This window comes from Populus nigra, chromosome 1 (assembly GCF_951802175.1).
Source record: "Populus nigra chromosome 1, ddPopNigr1.1, whole genome shotgun sequence".
Lineage (NCBI taxonomy): Eukaryota > Viridiplantae > Streptophyta > Magnoliopsida > Malpighiales > Salicaceae > Populus > Populus nigra.
Window position 1 is genome coordinate 22,195,911 of NC_084852.1, and position 12,184 is coordinate 22,208,094.

At 30.8% G+C, this 12,184-nt stretch overlaps 1 protein-coding gene across 1 annotated transcript; it reads right to left on the bottom strand.

Moving 5' to 3' along the window:
• Positions 1 to 5,620: 5,620 nt before the first annotated feature.
• Positions 5,621 to 6,372, bottom strand: LOC133690765 (arabinogalactan protein 23-like). The gene has a single exon (XM_062111032.1). The coding sequence runs from the start codon at positions 6,216 to 6,218 to the stop codon at positions 5,868 to 5,870; it is 351 nt and encodes a 116-aa protein (XP_061967016.1). The 5' UTR covers positions 6,219 to 6,372; the 3' UTR covers positions 5,621 to 5,867.
• Between the last annotated feature and the right edge of the window lie 5,812 nt (positions 6,373 to 12,184).

The window sequence follows — 12,184 nt, forward strand, 5'->3', positions numbered from 1 at the left end:
CAACAAAGTCAGCAGAAGACAATGGAGAATGATGTAAAATCAAACCTCTAAGTCCTTCAAAATCACTGTGAAGTGCTGTTAAAAACTGTACTAGTCATTGCTGCTTTCTACGATCAATAAAGGCACTATATGCTTTTAATTCTACTGATTTTATAAGAGCCAATTGATCCCAAAGATCTTTCACAACAAAATAGAACTCCTGAATACTCATATTTTTCTGGTGAAAAAGCTCGTATGCCATTATTTAACTGATACTGCTTTGCAAAATTTGATTGTGTGAATAACCTTTGCAGGTGATCCCAAACCTCATTTACTGTCTTATACTTTGCCAACTATGTACCCATGAAATTCTCAACATAATTGTTAATCCAAGTAATAATATTAGCATTGTTTGCTTCCCATGCATCTATCAAAGCATAATCCCTCTTCTCAGTATTCTTAGGTATCACATAAGTTCCACTAAGATATCGTCACATCTTTTTACCTTTAAAAAAATTTCTCATCATATAACTTCAATACGAATAGTTTTTTCAATCCAATCTCACACTCACAGATTGAAGCGAGTCATCTCTTTCAATAGTCATAATCAACAATCAATAAGAACCAAAATGCAAAAGTAGCGAAAAACAAAATACAAAATTGCAGAAAGTAAACAAATATCGCAGAGATTAAATAAATATTTTCTCAAAGTTATACGATTACTTCAAAACAAAAAAATTACAGAAACAGAACACAAATACCAAGTAGCAGAAACTAAAGAGAAAACGAAATATTAGATTTGTAGAAACAGAATGAATATCACTCCAAGAAACAGAAGCAGAACGAATATCGCTTTGCCCTGAACCCTAGTGGGGGCGCGCTGCCCCCTGGAAACCCCTAGCCAACTCATTGCGAAGTTGGATCCGTGAAACCTGTGTTTGAGATGAAGTTTCATTCTATGAAATCATCTCTAATACTATGTCAAAGGAATCCAAATTAACGCAAAACGAATATGAACATAAAAAAGAAGGAGGCTAGGGTTTTTATTAATCAATATATTCTGAAGTGTTACTTTAACCTAAATATAAAGATATTTATATAGGCCAAATTGAAAATATTTTTCTACCTTTAATAAATAAAATAAGATAAATACATATATATTTCTTAATACTAATAAGTAATATTGTTGTTGTTGTTGTTGAGGTTGAAAATATTTTTTTTGGAACAAAAGTATTAGTGTGTTCATGGTTTGCTTCTAATAATACGGTCTGTCCTCGTGGAGATACTCTGGGATTTATTGTTGCTGTATTCATTACTTTATAGCTGACTCGATTGTTCTTGTATTGTCCATCCAATTCATATTCTGGGTCATTTAGAGCTACTGTATAATTTGGAAAACAGGTACAGTAGGCTGCTCCTGTTCCTGGGTTTCACTCATTGATTCCTAATAATGATCTAGCATCTCCATTGGAACATCCGGTCCTAGTCTAAATAGTGGTTTAATTCCTCTTTGTACGGCTCCCATGTGTAGAAATTTATGTTCATTTTGTATGTGTTTTTTAATGGCTTGTGCTGATAGCGCGCAACTGTATTGCTTCAAGAGATTGATTTAAAGCTATAGCTCTTTCAGTAGTTTTCACTGTGTAATCTGTAAATAATTCGATAAATTGTTCTTGTTTTTAACTTTAGGTGTTGACCACTTATGAACATCTTGTTCTATTTTTGTTATGCTTGGGTATTAATTAAATCGAGGTCTTCTAAATTATTATCGTTTATTATTGAATTACTAGAGAATTTTTCCAGCATTAGCAAAACAAGGTTTCGATTTAATTATTTCCTGCAAGAACTCTCGTATGAACCAACTTTGATGTTTGCCTACTCCTTCAAAATTGCATGGATTCTTAGTTGGGATTATTTCATTACACAACCTGGATCTCATTACCAATACCAACAATTATGCCAACGATTTTTAGCACGAAAAACTCAATTATTACCTCAGGCGGTTCAAGACTGGCTCTCCAGAAATCCTTAATTACACAGACCAGTCAATATTTTTACCTCAAGCGGTTCAAGACTGGCTCTCCAGAAATCCTTAATTATACAGACCAGTCAATATTTTTAGCACGAAAAACTCAATTATTATCTCAACTAGCGTCGTGCCCGTCACCATGAGAAATGGCCCAAGTTGTCATTATATTAGCTTTCTCTACGGGACCAGTCAATTCAGATTCTGAAGAATCTGCTAGTGCTCCATAAAATGAAGATGACTGTTGTGGAGGAGCAGGGTATTATTCTGTTTTGACAAAAGTTGTAAACCCCTTAATAAATTCTACAATGTTAGTAGGGAAAGTATTATATTAATTAGTAAAGTGAATATTTAAATTAAGAGGATGTTGATAGATTTTATAATTGGTACTTAAAAAAAATTACGGAGTTTTTTTTCTTCTTAAGTTTGATCTTGCTGAACTTAGAAAAAACTAAAAATTAATATTATTATCATTATCATTATCATAATAAATTATTATTTTTATTATTAATAGTATTATTAATAATGTTATAGTATTATTACTATAATTACTACTATCATCATCATCATCATCAATAACAACATCATTATTATTATTATTATTATTATTATTATTATTATTATTAATACTAATAATAGTACTGTTATCTTTCCTCCTCCCACTCCTCTCAACATCATCACCGTCACTATTATTATTATTAAAATAACAAAAATTATAAACTTGATTTGAAGAATAAAATTAAAAACTATAAAAACTTTAACACAAAAGAAAAAGGAAAAAAAGAAATGAAAAGAAGAAGGACCAAATTGAAATTATTATTATTCTCATTCAAAAAAATCATAAACATGATTTGAAAGAAAAAAAATTGAAAACCACATAAATTTTGACAAAAAAACCAAGAAATTTTTTTTAATAAAAGGACTGGATTGAAAAAATTATATATGAAAATTAGAATTGAAATATTATATTAAAAACAAACAAAATTTTAACCAAAAAATATGATGAAAATTAAAAATCAAAACTAAAAAAGTTGAATCGAAGAAACTAACAAAAACAAAGATATGAGTTCATTTTTTGAGGTAGAAGAGAGAAATGATTCAGCCACCTTTAAATAACATGTATCACTCATCAAAGAATAAAACATGATGAAGAAACGAAAGAGATGGCAATAGCATATTTTTCATTATTAGAAAGCATTACAAACGTCACTCAAAGCATGCAGTGCCTTCCAGGTGCTAGCAATTTTTTTATTTAAAAATTATTAATTAAATAATAAATTACATTATTATTCTCTACTAAATCAAAAATTACAAAAAAACCTAAAAAGATGCCAATAATAACTTAATTTCTTTTGATCATAAAGTCATATATGTAATATTGTTACTGTATATTAAAAAATAAAAAGACAAATTCACCCTTCCTTACCTTCTAGTAGTCTTTTGATTTATAAATATATTGAATAAAAAAACTATTCAAACATATCTATAACGAATAATGCATCTTTCTTTTTTTTTGGAAATGCCAATACGTCATTTCATTCTAATGAATAGTAAATTGTTTCTAGTGGCCAAGGGAAATCTCTTTTAGTTGTGGCAGGGTGTTAGATGTGTCATGTGTGATTGTTATAGTCGTGCCTGTGCTTGTGAAATTACTTTGATAATCTATGCATGTGGTTGCGGTTGCGAAAGTATATGATATTCTGTGATTTTAAAGTGCTTTTTCTATATTATATGAGAATCAAAAACTTTCGAATAACTTTCAAAACATCTTTTTATACCAAGTTTCTTCTTCCTGAAGAAAAAGACTAAATGCTGTTTTCCCTTGGGTTATGAAGAAAAGCCATAAAAGGTGGGGGGAATTATAATAAATCAAAAGCCATAAGATAAGAAGATCGTACTAATGTTTTAACACAGCTGCAAAATTCTACCAGATACCGGTGACTTGGTTCTCGTTTTCCATGTGTTCCTCTGGTCACTAATGTTCCAGTCTGAGCAATTTTATCTTCTAATCTTGGCTTAGATATATGGGAGAGATTGTGAGCAATCCTTGCTCAATATTAATCAGTGGTAGACTTTAGTTTAGAACTCTCGAATTGCATCAGGAGATCATCCTAATAATGTAAACAACAAAACAATAATCAAGAACTCTAGTACTTGATTACCCAACGGCGAGTGCTGATATACTATTTTGCTTAAAATACACTCAAGTAGTCACTATAGTACACAAACATACATTAATTTTAGCCACGAGAAATCTAATGCGGCATCACCTCAAATACATAAAACATAAGAGAAAAACCCATGGCAGCAACCGAAGCCGAATAGCCGGCGGCTGATCCCGTAGCCATTGCTGGCATGGGAGCCAAAACATCATCATAAGCAAGGACTGCGAGTTTTGAGCAAACCACTGCAACAAACACAAGAGAAGCAAGCAGAGATAACTTCATTGAGGCCATAACTTTTTAAACTTCCAGCTGTGCAATATACCACTAGAAATATATATGGAGTTGCCTGGTAGAGCAGTGTGAGTTATTAACAGAGCTTGTAATTAATAGGGAGACTTGTTTGCCGACCCCATTTCAGCTCCCAGTGCATGGATCGCACTTGTGTAACAAGATTAGTCCAGTGTGCAGCAGATTGTCATTCGTGTGGATAGTTGATGATGCCACGCTATGTTATGTAAACTCTTTTGTTTATGAAACGAGTGACAGATATTCCTTGTTTTCCGACAAGATGTCAGAGAGGCAAAAGCACAGCCTTCTGTAAGCGAGCCCTCGCCCGACCAGAGGCCCATCCTTGCACAACACGTGCATAAGAATATGCTACATGATATAAATATCACTGTCCACGTACAGCTCCTATCTTTCCAGCAAACGTATGTATATTAAGCAGGTATATATAATTAGAAAATTGATGCCATGTTCCTGTTATTGCCCCCTACATTTAACTCCATCTTGATCTCATTTCTAAGTACAATTTGAGATTTTGAAGGTATTATTTCTTCTTTCCCTGTAAAATTGCATCATAGAATTGAGAGTTAAGTAAAGGTTAAGAGTGCAAAAAACCTCTGGAATCCATATACATTAACGATACCTGGCTGAGTATCTAAAAATGGAGGGCATAGTAATTTGTTCCACACATGCCGACAATTCCAGAAATAGTAACACTTGTTCTTTAAAAAAAAAATAATTTGAATTGGCCCACTTCACTTGTCAAAACGCAGTGATTGTATACATGTAAGTATATTTAGTTTAGATTGATTGTTTGATATTGTGTTTGTAGTTATTTTTTAAAGTATTTTTTTATTTAGAAATATATTAAAATAATATTTTTATTTATTTTTTAAAATTTAATTTTGATATTATCATATTAAAATGATTTAAAATTACTAAAAAAAATTAATTTAAAATAAAAAAATTATTTTTTAAAAAAACACTCTTTAAAAAAAAAAACAAAGAGTATCTTAGTGATCAATCGAAGCAAATGAAAGCAATAGCCATTGGTCCACAGCCCACTCACCCAATACTCAAAATGGACATAAAAATAGAGAGAAATTCAGCAGAAAAATTTATGAACCAGCTTCACGTACTAATCCAAAATGATATACGCCACAAATTAATAATAAGCCTCCAACAAGAGGTTATTTATTGCCTTTATAACATATGATCAAATAAGAATCAAGCCAATCAGAAAGAGAATAGACCAACCCCAATTCTTTGCATGGAAAAAGGAATTCTAACTAAATAAATCAGCTAGAAGTACATCTTGGTACATTTTTTTTATTCTCCTCCATCTTGATCAAAATTAACTCCTTCCTTTCCCCCCCTCTCGATCTTCCTTTGTGGTTTGAGTGCTGAGCAGTTTATTGCAAGTACAATGCAACGAGTGAAGCAAGGGAGGCACCGACCAATGAACCAACTACTGGCAAGCTAACTGAGGCACCACTTGTTGGTGATGGGGCAGGAGCAGCAACCTCATCAGCCATGACTGCACTCACGGAGGCAGCAGCGAATAAGATAGCACAGGCAATCTTCTTCATTTCCATTTCTTTTTTCTTTAGGCAGTGAACGGCAAAATAAACTCGAATAAACGGCAAAAAAAACTTTGCCGAACCTGCCTTAATTTGGTATGGAGTTTGCAGCCTGAGAAATATTGATGGCATTGTGGAGGGTATATGTAGGGGTTTGGTTGAGCTGTTCTCGGAAGATAACATCTGTTTTTTAGCACTTATTTAGGTCAAACTTATAAATTAGAGGCTAATTTTTTGTTTCTTAGTGGCAAAGCTCATTGTTTTGAGCGAGTCTCGTGCTTTGTTGGTTAAGACAGGAGAGGACTTCTCTTTCCTTCCTTCTTTTTTTGAGAATCCAATTTTGTTTCGTTTACAACCAATAATGATATGGCCACGCGAAAACTTAGCATTTTTAATTAATGGAAAGCTTTTTCTTTTTTTTTTTCTTTTTATTGAGAGAGGTGCGATGAATTTTGAATTACACGGGAAGTTAATTACTAGTTAAATTCAATTTTTAAAGCATGACCAAGTTAATATGGGTTAATCGTCACAAAAAAAGAAGACGAATATCACAGCTTATTTTCAATGGCCAGCAACCCATTTTCGTCCCCAGTGCTCCTTAGTGGCCTTGAGCATCAAGGGAACAAACAGGAGTTAGCTACAATATTGTTGGATTTGATTCAGCTCTTGGCAATCCTCTTGGTGAATGCTGTGTCCCCCCATCTGGACTCTCTTTGACGTTAGGCAAGGTCGGTGCTCCATTCATCTCGGCGGTGCTCTTTGATTGACCTTTTCTTTTCGTCACAAAACGAGCCGAAGGTTCGAAAAATAGGGGAAAAAACATATAATACCGAAATCGGTATAATTTAATGATTACGATTTAGTGGGGTATTTTTTTATATTTTATTTAAATACTGTGAATTAACAAGCATCGAATCTAATCCAGATCCGATGAACAGCCCAGATTATTGGATCAATTCCGTTTTTTATTTTTTAATGAAGGATGAACAACAAGTCAAATTGCGCAAACTTAATTAATTTTTTAGAGTTAGGTTCCGGATTGTGAAATTCCCATAAATATATATGGATGGCAACATTCCAGGCCAGCTAGCTAGCTCGTTCAAAGAGAACCCCGCAACGCGAAGAAATAAGTAGAGAAATGCCCCTGGTCTCATGTTGAGACTAAAAAGGTTTTCTAGTATTATGATTTTAGATTTGAATTTTGTAGTTGTTAATATAATAATTTTTAAAAATTTATATAATTATTAATTTTAAAATTTATAAAATTAATCGAGATATTATATTAATAATAATAATAAAAAAAGAAATGCCCCGAACAGGTAAAATGAAAGAAAAAAATAGGTCAGAACAGTAATTGGCGAACATCTTAGCTTTCCAAATTCCAACCACCTGGCATTTGCTGGTAGAAGCAAAGAAACTCAGGAGGACACGGAGTTATCAAAATAAGATACATACTTGAATTCTTTGCTGGAGGCAATTACGAATTACATATACTATACGACAGAAACTCACATTAAGATAAGAGTTACTGTAGTATATGGCGGTAAAAACAATTATTATATATATAATAACGAATTTACATTTATAATGATTTTTGTCTTTTTATTATTATTATACGTTATACATTATAATTATAAATAAAAACTAAAAGGTAAAGAAACTCACACTAAGACAAGTATTACATTTTGTAATACCCTTTCACTATTAGTTCACTGCTAACTCGCATACATTTCATTATCCATTTATCCTAGTACTCATTGTAAAATTAGCAATTTTTGAAGTTTAAAAAGAAAAATCAATCTTGATCTAAAACTTTATTTTTTTAGTTCATGATTTGAGAGATAAGAGAGAAAGTTAATGGATTCCAGTAGTAAAGAGAAAAAATTAATGTTAATACTGATTCTAGCTACTAAAATAGTCTATTTTTATGTCAAATTATTTTATATGATGAGGGAAGTTTCTATTGAGAATTTTTTTTTAATTTCCGGTTGATTTTGGTTTTAGGGATTCTTGAGGCCATAATTTGGTTTAACAAGGTTTTTATGGTTTTTTTGAGTAAAAATTAAGTTAAAAATAAGTGTTTAGGTAAAAAAAATTACCCTTGATTTTTTGGCTACTATAGTGGCCGGAATTTGAGCAAAATCAGACACGTTACCTTACTCTATTTTTTAAAAAAATTGGGGTCATTTTCCCTGTCTACATGGAAAGAAAAGGCCCAAGCATGGGGCCCTTACTAAATGGGTCAAACATGCTAGCATGTAAACCCCGTGTTTTATTCCAAGTGTTTTTTATATGCTATATAGTCAATCAGTTGGTTACATGTGACACTGACTTTATTCATATAAATATATTTAATTTATTAATAAAGGCTTGTTTATTTTTAATATTCATCAAATATTTTATTAATAAATATAATATTTGATTAATGAATCTAGAGTAAAGATAAAGTTCTAGGGACAAAAATGTTTTGCAAAGAAAATTATAAAGTTGTTATAATTATAAGATTCTTATTGCATCAAAGAATTGTTTCTAAATGTTCCCGGTCAATATTCTATTAAGAGTGAATATTAATTAGAGTTGTTAAAACTGATACATGTTATGTTCTTTCCTTTATTAAAGGAAGTAGTTGTTCTTATAATTAAGCTGGGGTATGAGGAATAAATAGAACTAATATGTAAGTGCTTGTTGGATGACGTGTACACTAAACTGACATGCATTAGAATTTCATATAGAGAGATCACTTATGTTCATGGAAAAACTCACATGAATGTTGTGTGAATGATCTTTATATTTGAGATCACTAAGTTATCTTATATAGAGAGTATTATATTTTAATTTTGCTACACATCTTAATCAAGGGTAACAAATGGGTAAATATTAGGTATAACATGAACTATATAAAGATATTTAAGTAATTAAAAAAGTATTTATCACCCTAGGTGAATTGAAGAAAATATCCCACATGTTTTTAAATAGTATTAATTGTAAATCCTTGGGTAATGCGAAATGAGATTTGAAAAGAGTTTTAAATCTTATTCAATGAATCAATAAGTATGGTGTTTTAAACAAACATGATTTGATAGAGTAGACACACTCCATACTATAATATCTAAATCAGAACATTGTTGATGAATGAATAATAATTTTTCTGATAAATTAGTCACTGAAAGGTTAAGTCAAACCACTTGTGACTTTCTTAATATTTGAGGGATCATGATAGATTGCTAGACATTGTACTTGATTTTCAAATATAAATAAAATAATTGGTGAATTGATAATTAATTAATTTGTTTAATTTATTTAATCCTATTTCATTTAGAATTATAATTTATATTTGGGCTAACTTATTAGGGAACATAATGAGTCACATACATAAGAACCATTAGTTAGAAATTAAAATGAGATGATTAATCATGTGCGATTGATTGTAAATAAGTTTTAGAAATTGAGGACTAAAGCGTAATTTATATAAAGAATTACAATTTTAGACCTAGAAAAATCAAGTAGGGACTTTATTGAATAAATTTCTAAAATTAGCCTAAAATAATATATATGATATTATTTAAAGGGCAAATTGATACTTTGCAATTTATATAGTTTTTAGGTTTTCTTATATAGAAAGTTATGCCTCTGATTTTCTAAGGTGAGTAGAGTACAATACAAAAATACATAAAACACAAAAGAAAAGAGCTAGCACTGAAAGGTATAGAATTCTTCTCTCTTAAAAGGATTTAGGAGATTTCTCACTAATGGTTTGTATGGATTACTATTAGAGACTGGACATTTAGATGACTTGCATTTTGTGATAACTTAACCTTGAAACAATTATTCAAAGTCGGAAAAAATCTTATCGTGAGGTAATTTTTTTATAAACCCTAAATAATCCTAGATCTGTCCAACAGGATCCTTGAGACTCTTAAAAAATTTTAAATTTATAGTTTTCGCTATATGTATGTGTTTCGGAAACCTAATACCAATACTATACATGCTATTACATGAAAAGCATCAAACCCAAAACAAGCCACTCTTGAGATAAATAAATGAATTCCAAAGATCTTGGGCAGATTTAAAAAAGATTTTCTTGTACATTCATCACAAAATATTTCTAGATCCCAATACATCTAATGCCAGATAAAAATTATTTTCTTGTACATTCATCACAAAATATTTCTAGATTCCAATACTTCATCACAAAATATTTCTAGATCCCAATACGTCCAATGCCAGATAGTTGCCAGGAAACACAAGAAAAAAAAAACACAGTATGCGCCCCAGCCACACCTTCAATCAATTTCACGTGTGTTTATTTCTATTATCGTCTGATTAAATAAATTTTTTATTTTGATAAACAAAGTTATTAAACATAACTGAGATAAAAGTCTGTGTTGCAAGGTCATATATCTTTATCTATATATGTCTCTTGATTTTTCAATTTTTATTTTTATTTATCATTAATGATTATTTTTTTATTTATTAACACACATAGTTCTTGATTTATTTAATTACAAGCATACATCAGCTTTTTGATTGAACTTAGAATTTTTTATGTATAGAAACATGTCGGAAAAGCTGTATATATTATTTTTTTTATTGAAAAAAAATATCTGATCATCGGCGTAATGCGGGCCAGATGGCTAATATAACATATAAATTGTGTAGGTTTTTTTAGATTTATATAAATGAATATTTGAAGGAAATGATATTTGGCTCATTGCCTTGAGTATCATCAGGAAATTAGGAATACTTAGATTTTATCGTTCAATCAAGTATTAAATTGAAATTATATTAATTTCTTTGCCTTTTCAATTTTTTTTTTTTTTTACTCTCCCACTAGACAGATGGTCTATATTAAACCTAATATTCAGGAATTAAAAAAATAATAAAAACAAAAAACTTGAAATGTATTCAAAAAATAAAAAAAGACCTAAGACAATGAAAATGGTCTCCTATGCTAATATTAGTAAATGCCAATATAGCTTTATATTGATTTGTACTTTGTCCCAAAATTGTCGGTCGGTGTATTCTATTTAGAGTGAGAGGATGAATTCTTAAGAAAACACGTTTATTTTGGAGAGATTATATAAATTATCGAGTGCCAACAAGTGAAGCACGAGTGGTTTTGTTGCTCTTGTTGCCTTCTACGAAAAAGGAAAAAATCATTAAAGAGGGCCAAATTGACCAGGAAATTACTGTTAACCTATGGCAATTCGTTGCTGGCAACATTGAAGGGATAATTTGGAGAAAGATGAATGGAGCCATTCATTAATGTGTAAATCAAAATGTAACGATGAATATTTATTATATGATGTATATTTTTTTCAACTCAAATGACAATATGATTTAAGCAAATAACGTGCAGGTAATGTTTCGAATGCTGGACAAAGATGAAACATAATAATTTTTTTGTGAAGTTGTTTGATGTATCTTTGGACAATATCAAAATTAATTTTTGTCGTGTCCAAAGTTGTTATAATTGTGAAATTTTTGTCCAACAAAAAAGAGTAGGACAAGCTTATCAAATTCTTTACACTAGGGTTATCCTAAGTTGATTTGGGTCAACGTAAAGATAAAATTGATTATTAAAATAATTTTTAAAACCCAACTCGAAGGTTGATCTTAAGCAAAACTTAGGTCACGGGTCGAGTTGACCAATGACTTGGGTCAAATTAAGGATAAAAATGGCTATTATTATAGTTTTAAAACCTAACTTGAGAATTGACTTAGAGCTAAACTCAAGTCATGGGTCTGGTTGGCCATTGATTTAGGTCATCGTAAGGATATAAATGGTTATTATCATAATTTTAAATTCTAACTTGAGGGTTGACCCCGTGCAAGGCCCATGTCGTTGATTGGGTTGATCGTTGACTTGGGTCAATGTAAAGATAAAAATAATTATTATTATAATTTTAAAACCAGAATTGAGGGTTAACCTAAGAGAAAGCCCGAGTCATAAATCTAGTTGACCGTTGACTTAGGTTAATGTAAGTGATTATTATCATATTTTTAAAGTCCAACTTAGAGGTCGACCTGAAGCAATGCATGAGTTATGGGCTTGAAGGGTCATCCCGGGTTGACCCAAAGCAACGTATATATAAAAATTATTATCATTATAGTTTAAGAAACTGACATCGAGGGTCAACCCAAGGTAA

Excerpts from the sequence above, each read along its gene's own strand:
- LOC133690765 (XM_062111032.1), bottom strand. The coding sequence starts at position 6,218 with ATGTTATCTTCCGAGAACAGCTCAACCAAACCCCTACATATACCCTCC.